The 12,326-nt window shown below is 40.9% G+C and overlaps 1 protein-coding gene across 1 annotated transcript in view; it reads right to left on the reverse strand.

Annotated features, from left to right (window-relative positions):
* LOC307220929 (uncharacterized protein) overlaps window positions 1-9,921 on the reverse strand; it is a 93,564-nt gene extending 83,643 nt beyond the window's left edge. Inside the window, exon 1 of the mRNA XM_079985126.1 lies at window positions 9,581-9,921. Within this exon, the coding sequence (XP_079841252.1) occupies window positions 9,581-9,640 (60 nt within the window). The 5' untranslated portion in view covers window positions 9,641-9,921. The remainder of the gene's footprint in view (window positions 1-9,580) is intronic.
* Window positions 9,922-12,326: the final 2,405 nt, after the last annotated feature.

Here is a 12,326-nt window from a genome sequence, read left to right on the forward strand (position 1 = left end):
CTTGCCTTGCCCCGGGTTAGGGGACGCAAATTACTTGCCTTGCCCTGGGTGCTGACAACCCACCCACGCTACGCCGCTGTCCCCATATGATGTGTCTTGTGCCGTTGAACCAATCACACAACATTCATTCTCTACTAATAAATCTACAATACTTAAAATATAAATCCCAGGACATTAAATGAAATCCGGGGACATTCCAGGGATGGATTTTGTCCAGGGACAGATTTGTAAATCCATTGACTGTCCCCGGGAAACAGGGACGTCTGGTAACCATACACTGAGGTGCTTTAGTCTAGTCATATTCTTTCAGCCTAAACATACTTCACAGGGTTGCTATAAGGCAGCTGTGAGGTCACCAGCTATATGCTGCCTTGAGCTCCTTTGGTAGAAATGCAAAATGTGTGTAGTTGTATTGTACAGTTTCATTTTTGCCATTGATCGAGTCTTGAATTGGCCATTTTGACAAATTAGACTTCTAAGTTGAGTAAATATGGTTCTGGAGTACATATGCAAATGCTGTACAATCTAGAAGAAGATACATAATATTCAGAGTATCATTATTTCAATATAAAGAGGCAGGAACATTTGGAAGGGCATGAATTTGTTTTGCAGTGTTAATGGGAATTTTCATGTGACCTTTTTGTTCATAGCCTTAGACAGTTCTGTTACTGGCCTACAAGCTGAAGAATGAGATCTCAGGAAATTGTTTTCATTAAAATCCATTTGTAAGAATCAGGTATTTAATACTGCAACTCCACAGGCTTTGGGAAATTTGGAAAATGGTTCACACATTAAAATAAATCAGAGGTTTAAGAGCCTGTAAAGTTTGCTATAAATTCTTATAGCGATAATGGTAAAAGGCAATTGTGTGCAGTAATAAACTACTTGAAATAGATGATGATTAAGCAACTTTAGATTGAATAACTACACTTCGTACTTAACTTTACTTTATCCACACACATTTTTACTTTGTCATGTATTTATCTGAATTTTTATGGCAATGCAGAAGAAATTGTAGTAGTACTATATATAGTGCACATATATTTTACTCCAAGTTAAAAAATACAAATTGCATGGAGACAAGCTTTATAGAAAACCCCATAAATTGTAATTATACTTGATTTTCTGACTCAGAAAACTTAATCCAGTATAAACTGTCAATACATTTATTGTAGTTATAGTATTGCAGGCTATTTGAATATGTGCACTGTGTGTGTGTGTGTGTGTGTGTGTGTGTGCATGTTACAATGTGTGCATTGAATTTTGAGTAACCCCAGGCTGATTTTGAAATTTTCCGGACTTGACAAAACCAAAGTGGTCTCCCTCTGAATCAGCCCAAACCAAAGGAAGAACCTCCATAGCAATTCAGCCAAAAAGTTATAAATTATGTATTTTAAAAAATAATAATAATCAAATTTTAAAAGTGCCCAGCACAAAACACCAGGACCTATTTTTTAATTTGACAAGTTTTATCCACAAACATTACCCATTTCTGTCAAAAGGAATAAAGGTTATGGCCCTTTCTTTAAATTTCCCCATAATAACGAATGAGACGGTACAAGTCTGCTGGTTTCCTGAACTGGGGTTCTGATTTGGACCCATGTTCTATAGTATATTAATAGTCCAGTGCCCCATCAGCAAGGAAGAAGATGATGAGAGATTTCCTCTTCTGACTTTCTTACTGTTTTCATTAGACAATATCATCTCCAGAAGATGGTGGCTTCTACAGCAGTCCCAGCCCATTGGACTGCGTCTAATTTAGGAACAGACAATTCCTGCTTGAGAAATTGTGCTTTGGAGGGGATGCCAGGAAACCGAGAATTATGTTCACATGTGGTGGGGGTGTAAATATGTGCAATTTTTCTGGCAAAGGGTGTTTAAGGAGATAACAGAAATCACCTGGTTAAAGCTGACTAAAAGTCCAGAGGTTATCAATTTACAGCTGCACAAATTATGATAGCTAGGAAGAGGAGGGGGCAAGCAGAATATAAAACGGAAGAATGGTATAAAGAGCTGTGGGATATAGCTATTAATGATAAATTAACATGTGCCATTAAGACAGGGAATATCCAGGAGCAATGATTATGGGGAGATATGGAGGGTGTTTATAGAATTTGTACTGTTAAAACAGAAAGGGGTCAGACCATCACAAGAGGTGTTGAAAATTTGGGAGGTTGGATAGTTATAATGGAATGGTCTCGGTGGTAGGGTGCACATTTTTATTCTTATTTATGTATGATTATTACTTTGTCAAATAAATGAATAAATAAATAAATGAGAGAGAGAAAGGGGGGAAGCATTGTTGTAGCTCAAGCACTCCGGTGCCATTTCACTTGGGACCAACAAATCACGCAATAAAAAAGAAAAAGGGGAAAAAAAGAAATTATGCTAGTCTTGTTCATACTGTTTGTGCATCTTCTGAGGAAGTGCCCAATTCACTCGAACTTTGCTTCCAATGGAACAGTAACTTTTTCTTCTATGAACATCACACTTTTGCTTCCATGCAGCCATTTCCCACACCTTGGCCTTTCAGATATGTTTGGGTTGTTTTGTGCTATGCTGAGCAAAAGTATCTGTGCTATCAACAAGGATGAATTCTAGATAAGCACGCATAGGAAAAGACCCTTCCCCACCACAAATTAACAGTTTACATTTTCAGAACAGACAGAAGTAAATGCATGGTTTCAATATGTTGAGTCACCAACCCTTGCAAAAGATCTCAGGTTAATTACCTCAGGAGCTGATGATTTGATAGGAGGATGACGGAGAAAGGCCAAATTCTATAATTAAAAAAACTCCTACTTCAAAAATCCTGATGGAAAAACCACTAGTTCCCCACTGCTATGCCAATTACGACCCAAATTATGGCAGTTTAGGTGTGTGAGAGGCTGAATGAATCAGTACATTGAAAATGCACTTGGGGTATTCTTGACCTTTGGTGCTGACTTGCCTTATCTTCCACCTAGGGCAAGTGGAATTCACCAATGCTTTGATTTCCTTATCCAGAAGGATTTGTTTATAAGCTTAAAGATGTGGTGTATATCTTCAATAGTAGCTTATACAACAAGAAAACTCCAGTTTTCATGTCATTTTTTGGTACCATTTTAACTCTTGCAACTCCTGCGTGGGTACCATTGCCATTATAGTCAAACCTTGGGTTGAAGTAGCTTTCGGATAAATATTTTCGGGTTGCACTCCACGCGACCTGGAAGTAACAGAGCACGTTACTTCCGGGTTTCGCCGCTCGCGCATGCGCAGACGCTCAAAATGACGTCACACGAATGCGCAGAAGCAGCGAAACGCAACCCACACACGCGCAGACGCATCTTACATTTACTTCAGGATGCGAACGGGGCTCCAGAATGGATCCCGTTCGTATCCAGAGGTACCACTGTATAAGAAAATAAGAGAGTTCCACAACCTCTTTTTCTAGAAAAATAGGACTGCGTGCTCATATTACTGGACAACTCTTCTGCAAGGGTGTTAGATGATCTTTATAATATTAAAAGAACTCTATAAGTGTGTAGGGGATTGTGGGATATAGGTAAAAAGGTAAAGGACCCCTGGACAGTTATATCCAGTCAAAGGCGACTGTGGGGTTGCAGCGCTCATCTCGCTTTCAGGCCAATGGAGCTGGAGTTTGTCCACAGACAGGTTTCTGGGTCATGTGGCCAGCATGACTAAACTGCTTTCTGGCACAACAGAACACTGTGATGGAAACCAGAGCACATGGAAGCGCTGTTTACCTTCCTGCCACAGTGGTACCTATTTATCTACTTACACTGGTGTGCTTTCAAACTGCTAGGTTAGCAGGAGCTGGGACAGGGCAAAGGGAGCTCACCCCGTCATGGGAATTCGAACTGCCAACCTTCTGATCGGCACCCCAAGAGGCTCAGTGGTTTAGACCACAACGCCACCCGCATCCCTATTCTGGGATATGGACTAGGATACACAGTAAATTCACACAGACTGCTGGACATCTGTTGATTCAGCCTTATTGTTTCCCTGTTCATAAGTGAGAGAACCCTCTAGAGTAGCCTTCCCTGATCTTGCATCTCCATATGTTATTGGAATACAGTCTTCATCATGCACAATCTGCATGGCTAAAGGTTGCAGCCCAACAACATCTGAGGCTCCAGAGTTGAGGAAGTCTGCTCTAGAGCATGACCTGCCCACTTCTATGGCAGCATATTGTAGGATCTGCAATCATGGCAAGCTTGCCCACCATCATGACTTTCTCATTGAGGAATCCCAATAAGCTTTTGCAGAGCACAGTTTCAAAACCATGGCTCTTTAGAATAATCAGCAATCTAACTACACCTGGTCTATGTTGCACCACAGAGTGGAAGGCCATAAACATGAGAGAGAAAAAATGGAATCCATTACAGAAGAAGCTATGAAAACTCATTCCATTTTCCAACACACTACAGTTTATTTTCATGGTATCATAAGAGGAAGCTGATAAAGGCAGCTTTAAAACAATAGGAGCACCTCTATGTTTCCAAAGCGCTTTCATTTAATTGCTACTCTTAAAAATCAGAGTTTAAAATCAAAGCAATTATACACATTTTATCTAGGTTGTATTTTATTTTATTTTTGCATTGATATAGGATATATTCCTTGTTCCGTTTTCTTTAAACATAAAAATGGCTCTCTCCTTTAATGTAATGGAAGTCAAATTAATATTTCATTAGGCCAGTTGGATAACTTTTACAAACCTCACTGATAAACAATGAAATGAAAAATTCAGCATCTCCCAATGAATTCAAAAACTTATTTAAATTCTTCACAAGAGCCGATTTTCTTTTTCTCTTGGGATTTACATAACCATTTGGTATAATTATCTCCTCTCCTTTTTATGAGCTCCTATAAAGGAAATAAAACATCTTTTATCTTTGCAGCTAAAGAACAAGTAGACAAAGCATTTTTCTTATTCCTTTCAAATTCCAGAGGTGATGATAAGGAGCCATTAGATAACATTGTAATCAATTGTCACGTCTTATAATTGAAAAATAAAGATGTAGAGCAGAGGAAGCTGGAGTCTGTCCCCATAACATTTATCATTTGGGATATGTTTTCCTGTTTTGTCTTATCAGGTTTTCAGTCATGAATACACATTTCTATTTTATGAGCTACCCTGGCAGTTTGCAATTACTCCATCCCATTTAATGCAACTAGAAAATGAATTAATGGCTCCTTCTTGCTCTACCATGGCTCTAAATGTCCACCGCAGTCTATAGCAGTAGTTGAGGCAAAGAAGCAGCAGCAGAAAAGCAAAGTAGTAAAGAAAATTTCTATTTATGCACTGTTACATGCATTGGCGAGTGGTGGTAGCGGCGGGGGGGGCATGTGTGCATCTATGGACGTGTGCCTTGAATAATGGAGTAAGTTCTCCAACGGTTTGTGCATATCAGAGGCAAAAGAAGAACGACATCTTCTCATGCAAGGCGCGATCAAATAAAGCCAGTTGAACAGAAGAGGGAAGGGAAGGGAAGCAATAGCTAGTTGAGCAGCTGTTTGCATTGGGAATTGGGAGACGAATGGCAAGTCCGACAAGAATTTGCATGAGCAGCTAGATGAAGAATAGTATGCTCATCACCACTTTGTATGGGGAAATTTGATAAGCAAGAGCAAAGCAGGAGCAAATTTTAAAAATAACAACAGCTAGGCTCCCAGGCTGAATGATGCACAATTAGCCACTCTGAACCCTTCTTTAAATGAGGACAATATGCGCTAACACTAGGGGCTGAACTGGTATATTACACCTGTCAAGTTAGCGAAAATGTATAAAGTCAGTAATAAAGGTTGGAAATGTGAAGAAAAAGAGGGAACATTTTATCACATGTGGTGGGAATGTAAAAAGGTGAAATGCTTCTGGGAGATGATATATAATGAGTTGAAAAAAATGTTGAAATATACATTTATAAAGAAACTAGAAGCATTTTTATTGGGCATTGTGGGGAGTGACATAAATAGAAAGGAATGTAAGCTCTTTTTATATGCAATAACAGCAGCAAGAATATTATTGGCCCAAAAATGGAAGCAAGGAGAGTTACCGACGATTGAAAAATGTGGGATGAAGTTAATGGACTATGCAGAATTAGATAAACTAACAGGAAGGATTCGAAACCGGCGAGACCAGAAATTCACGGAAGACTGGAGTAAATTTACGGACTATTTGAAAAGTAATTGTGAAGAACAGACGACGTTTGTAGGGTTGCAAGAAGTTTTGTGAGGAGTATTATTAGAAGTATTGTAAAAATGGACAAGGGGGAGGATGATTTGTTAAGAGATGTAAAGGCAATATAAAGTTAAGAAATGCATAAGAAGTGGTTAAAACGGCGGATCATCAGAGATGCTGATGGAAGTCTAAAAAGATTGTATAAGTGATAAGTTTTGTGGTAAAGGTAAAGGTAAAGGTACCCCTGCCCGTACGGGCCAGTCTTGACAGACTCTGGGGTTGTGCACCCATCTCACTCAAGAGGCCAGGGGCCAGCGCTGTCCGGAGACACTTCCGGGTCACGTGGCCAGCGTGACAAAGCTGCATCTGGCGAGCCAGAGCCGCACATGGAAACGCCGTTTACCTTCCCGCTGGTAAGCGGTCCCTATTTATCTATTTGCACCCGGAGGTGCTTTCGAACTGCTAGGTTGGCAGGCGCTGGGACCGAGCAGCGGGAGCGCACCCCGCCGCAGGGATTCGAACCGCCGACCTTTCGATCGGCAAGTCCTAGGCGCTGAGGCTTTAACCCACAGTACATTTTATAATTTATATGTTAAAATTAATAATATATATATATTAAAAAAACACTAAATCACAATTTAGTATTTCATACCCCATGATTCCAAACTTACATTGGCTAGAATATACAACCACATTCCTTCTAGATTCTCTCCTATATTAATAGCCCCTGTGGTCGCAGTTATCCATCCTCTGGGCATATCCCATGTGCGCTGCTGCCTAAATCCAGATGACAAGCAGGGCAGAGATGGAACCAGGTGTGTTTATATAGTAAAAAGCATCCTTCAAATAGCCATTTAGCCCTATGACCTGCAGGCTGAATTATTCCTGAAAGAGGAATGGCAGTGTTGTTGTTTAAGCACTGGGAAAATATGTTCGCCATTGCCAGTCTCCAGCCTGGCAGGTGCATTTTGTGCTAATGGAAGCCTCCAAGAAGTCTTCAAGGGTAGTCCCACGTGCAAGGCATGGCAGCAGTCATCTTAGGAATCACCAGAATGTGAATAAGAAGGCACAGCTGGTCCAACAGTCTTAGCTGCTGAAAGGTATTACATACCACAGACACCGCTTGGATATCCAGTGAAAATGTTGGCTCTGTCATCACCTGAGACGCTGAACCTGGTCCTTTAGAGGGAGTGATCTACAATAGCCTGAACACCATCTCATTGGTCACACAAATCACCTACCAACAGAACCTGTCAATTTATTTAGACAGAGTTTCATTTCATTGACCCTCATGCAGGTCATTACTGACCTCAGACATCGATTTAGTAGCTCCCCTGCCACACATGCTAATAATTAAACCATTTAGGCTTCATCACACTTTGATTGGGTAGAATATTGCCTGCCTATTTTCCTTCTTGGTTACCCTACTGGCAAGCGTCTCCTTGTGTTTATACATTTAAAAATCAGCACATTAGAGAATCTGGAGACCCTTTAAAAAACAAAACGAAAAAACCCCTCTCTGTCACTATTGAAGGTGTTCTAATCCATCAAATGATGCAGCGAAGACCCTGTGTACCTCCTGTCACAATTCCTGTTACCTTCCATGGGTGAAAGGGATAGCTTCTGAAGTTGAGAGCCTTTTTCACTCATGTAAACTCCCAGTGTGATTTAGACCCTGGGGAATGAAATCATGTGAGGAGCCAACAAAAATACAGTAATGCTGCGGATGTTTAGCTGTCAATGCCTGAAGGGTGGCAGGAGTGGTGGTGTTGAGGCAACATAAATATTATATATATATATGAAATATAAATTCAATAAATAAATAAACAAACGAGGGGGTGGAGCCAGAGAACCCTCTCTGCTCCCTCACAGGATGAGGAGAATGATGGAAAGGGCTTTTTGTCGAACTGGAATATGCAGTGTGAAACTTCACCCATGCTGAGATGTGTTATATATAGCTGAAGGTCAGAGCTTAAGTCACCTTTGATTATACAAACACATTGTTATGAGTGGACACAACTGTGAACAGATTTACAAAGTTGGGAATCTCAAGAGAGAAAATAAAGCAGTCCTGAAAAGGAAATGTTATCTGCAATTGACATGTTGCTTGTTATCGCTGCAGCCTGCAGAAGCTCTCATGAGAGATAAAGTCTCCTGTTAATGTTATCCCTTATGCTATGAAGATGGTTCTGATAAATTTGACAGTGGCAACACGTACATATATAGTAGCTGCTTGAGACATGAAAGGATGTCCACTCTTACCAGAGCAATAAATTTACTTGATTGGCAGCATCCCAAACAATCCAACATTAACAGTTCCTTTTTAAATCGTAATTTGAAATAGATCTGTTCTCAGCCTCACCTAAGCTTTAGTGGAAAGGTTATCCCAGTTTTTAATCAAGAAACATTAACCATGTTCCTTCATAATGAGTTTCCTTAAAACAAATTGGAAACCATATCTATCGTGCAGCTGCTCTCATTTTTTTATCTTGGATTCCCCATCCCCCCATGGCTGTTATTCACTGTATTTGTGGTTTTCAGGCTCAGACCTTACTTTCCCATTCATTCATGATGACTTTCCCCTCTCTTTTTCAGTGATGAGTATTTTTTTCAGAACACGACCCACCACATGGCAATCTGATATTTGGCACATCCTGGAGAGCCAATTCATGCATTTCTAAGATCACACTTCTCCCATCAAATTGTAGCACTAGCATCCCACTCTTCACATCTGTCCCCACTTCCTCTTCATTCTAACATCTGCTCCCGCTTTCTTCTGCCCCAACACACTGTGAACATTCATGAGTCCCTACTTACAGCAGCATAGTTTTCAATGAAAAATGCACCAGACCAGACTTGAGCGCATAACTGTCACCATAGCAAGATGTGTGACAGAGCTGCCTCCTCTCTGTGAAATCATAGTGACAGGGAATGGGAAGGTGGAGCCCGCCTCCCCATCCTGACCTTTCCAGGGAGGAGGAAGAGGAAGACAGTATAGATTTACAACAGGGGTTTGATGGCAGAGTTAGATGAGGGGGAAAGTTGGGAAATCATGGGAGAGCCTTCCAGACCCACCATCTCCCAGAACCTGGCAAGCCTTAAAAGTAGGAGAGCAAAGAGCTCAAAGACAGAGGGCACTTAGTGGCACTTGTAGATGAGGTGATGAGGTTGACGAATGAAGAAGTGGGAGAGACAGGTGGTGGAGATTCACTCAGGACAACACCATTATCCAAGAGGCTGGGTTCTATAGCCTCTCTCTGTAAAGTTTTAAATAAAAAAAGACTGTATGAAACTTTTCCTTGCCTTTATGCTCTTCTGGGCAACCAGCCAGGAGCCACGGACAGCATCCTGACAGCAGGGAGCAGGGAGCAGAGAGCAATAGACATTCAAACTACCTACCTTCCAACCTTTCTTGAGAAAGGAAATGTGGTTGTATGAATCCATCCCAAAGTCACACATAAAGTTGATTATTTGATGGATACAGGGCTGTGAATGCGTATCTATTGGCCTCAACTTGATGGGTTACAAACTGGCAAACCAATCTAAAACTTTTTCCCAATAGTAAAAGTTAATATATCCCCCAAATAAAATTATTCACCACCTGTTATGGAGATCCATCTTGACAGGGCTGAGATGCAGTCTGACTGTTAACTGTCTCTGGCTTTACCAAGACTTAAAGCAGATCCTCTTTGTGACATCACACATGACATCAGAATGCCATGTTTGCATTCAACCTAGACTATCTCCATGCCAACAGCAATGGCCAGTAAACTTCTGGAACCAAGTAACCATCAGCCTGGCTACCCAGTTGCTTCAATCTAGACTATTGGATGGGGTTTTTTTGCTCTCATAATCAAAGCCTGAAGAAGAGCTGTGTATAATCTGAAAACCTGTTTCCACTGCTAAAGAAAACTAATTGTCAGAGACTGGGCAGAGGAGGAATGGTGGAGACCTCCTTCCCATCCTGACCCTTCCAGGGAGGAGGAAAAGGAAGAAAGTTTAGATTTGCAACAGGGGTTTGAGGGAGGTAGTAGTTCAGAGGCAGATGGGGGGGGGGATTGGGAAATCATGGCAGAGTCAGAACAACACCTGGCTGACACATTGACACTAGAAAGCATTCCAGACCCTCCATCTCCCAGAACCCGGCGAGCCTTAAAAGTAGGAGAGCAAAGAGCTCAAAGACAGAGGGCACGTAGCAGCACCCATAGGTGATGAGAAAGATGAATGAGGTGGAAATTCCCAGATGTCAAAAAACGGCTATTTATGTATGCCACTACTGCGGCCTGTGTTTTGTTAGCCCCAAAATGGAAAATGAGGACGGTCCCAACTAAATAAGAATGGCAACTTAAACTGATGGAATGTGCGCCGCTTGCGGACCTAACACAGAGAATAAGAGAACAAGAAGAGCATATGTTTAAAGAAGATTGGAAAATGTTTGTTGAATATATGGGGGGGGGGATTGTGTACACTTGAAAGCGTTGGCAGCATTAAGATAATTTCAACAGCGTAAATAAGTTTTGGTGGATGTAATAATGGGATACTGAATGGTTTAGTTTATATAAAATATACACAATGTTATGCAAAATGAACCATGGAAAGAGATGAAAGGAAGTTTTTGATATTTTAAGGTTGTTTAAATGAATATTCTAAATTGTATATATATAGTGGTACCTCAGGTTAAGTACTTAATTCGTTCCAGAGGTCCATTCTTAACCTGAAACTCTTCTTAACCTGAAGCACCACTTTAGCTAATGAGGCCTCCTGCTGCCGCCGCGCCGCCATAGCTTGATTTCTGTTCTCATCCTGAAGCAAGGTTCTTAACCCGAGGTATTATTTCTGGGTTAGCAGAGTCTGTAACCTGAAGCGTATGTAACATGAGGTACCACTGTGTGTGTGTGTGTGTGTGTGTGTGTGTGTGTGTGTGTGTAAACGAATGAGGAAGTGGGAGAGATGGGGGTGGAGATTCACTCAGGACAATGGCATTATCCAAGAGGCTGTAAAGATTGAAATAGAAAAGTACTGTAAGTAACTTTTCCTCGTCTTTATACTTTCCTGGGCAACCAGCTGGGAGCCGCTGAAAGCATCCTGACACATAGACAACTGTGTCCATGATACTGTGTTATGTATGTTCATTATGTGTCCTCTGCTCTGAGCATGAGCCTGAACTAGGATTCCGAGCCTTGATTCGATGCATGATATCCAAAAACGTAGCATTGTCAGGGTTTGGGCTACTGGCATGGGCTCTTAAGCTCCAGGTTACGATTCACAGCTTGTGGGTTTAGACAACTAATCATGTTGAGAGTGTGAGTGGTCCAGCTCTTCAGAAATACATATCAGCAGTTGTTGTTCTCTTCCTAATGCCTCAATATAGCCTGTAAACTGATTCCCTGCCTTGGGTATTGCTTGAACCCATATATACTTCATCCTGCACACAGAGCTTAAGCACATTTATAGATGGCATCTGCATATGGTCTTTCTGACATTTTACTGAAGGTACATGACGGTGCAGCTAGGGGATATGATGTTGCTTCCTTGTCTACAAACATTCAGGATACATTCAGGGGTGGGGAATATTGTGCTAGTTTTCCAGATTAGCCTTGTTCTGTGTCTAAGAAACCCTTATGTTTCCCTCCCCTTATGGTTTTGATGAGGCTGCATTTTAAATTGCATTTTAACCTGTATTTTAAATTGGTTTTTTCCCCCCTATTATGTTTTTACTGTAATTTTACTGCTGTTAGCCACCCTGAGCCCAGCTCTGTCTGGGGATGGTGGGGTATAAATAATTTATTATTAATAATAATAATAATAATAATAATAAGCACAATAAGCCTTCGCACAACAGTGCTGGGGCTCATAGAATGCAGCAAAATACTGGCTATTTTGTCCATGCGCTGGGCTCATGGGAAAAAGCTGTCTTGGCTAATTGTCAAAACAGGGGGAACAAAAATATATGTTTGATGTTTCAGCTATTTGCCTGCATATATTTAATAGCTAAGATTGTTGTAACATGTAAATAAAAAATGTGTAATGCTCCCTCTATAATAGATTAGTTGTTAAAGTGGATTAGTTATTAAAATCACTCTGGCTTTTACATACCAACAGAGAAACTGCCCTGAAATCTTTTATAGGCCCTTTTAAAACAGAA

This window comes from Podarcis cretensis, assembly GCF_951804945.1.
Source record: "Podarcis cretensis genome assembly, chromosome: 7".
NCBI classification, from domain to species: Eukaryota; Metazoa; Chordata; class Lepidosauria; order Squamata; family Lacertidae; genus Podarcis; species Podarcis cretensis.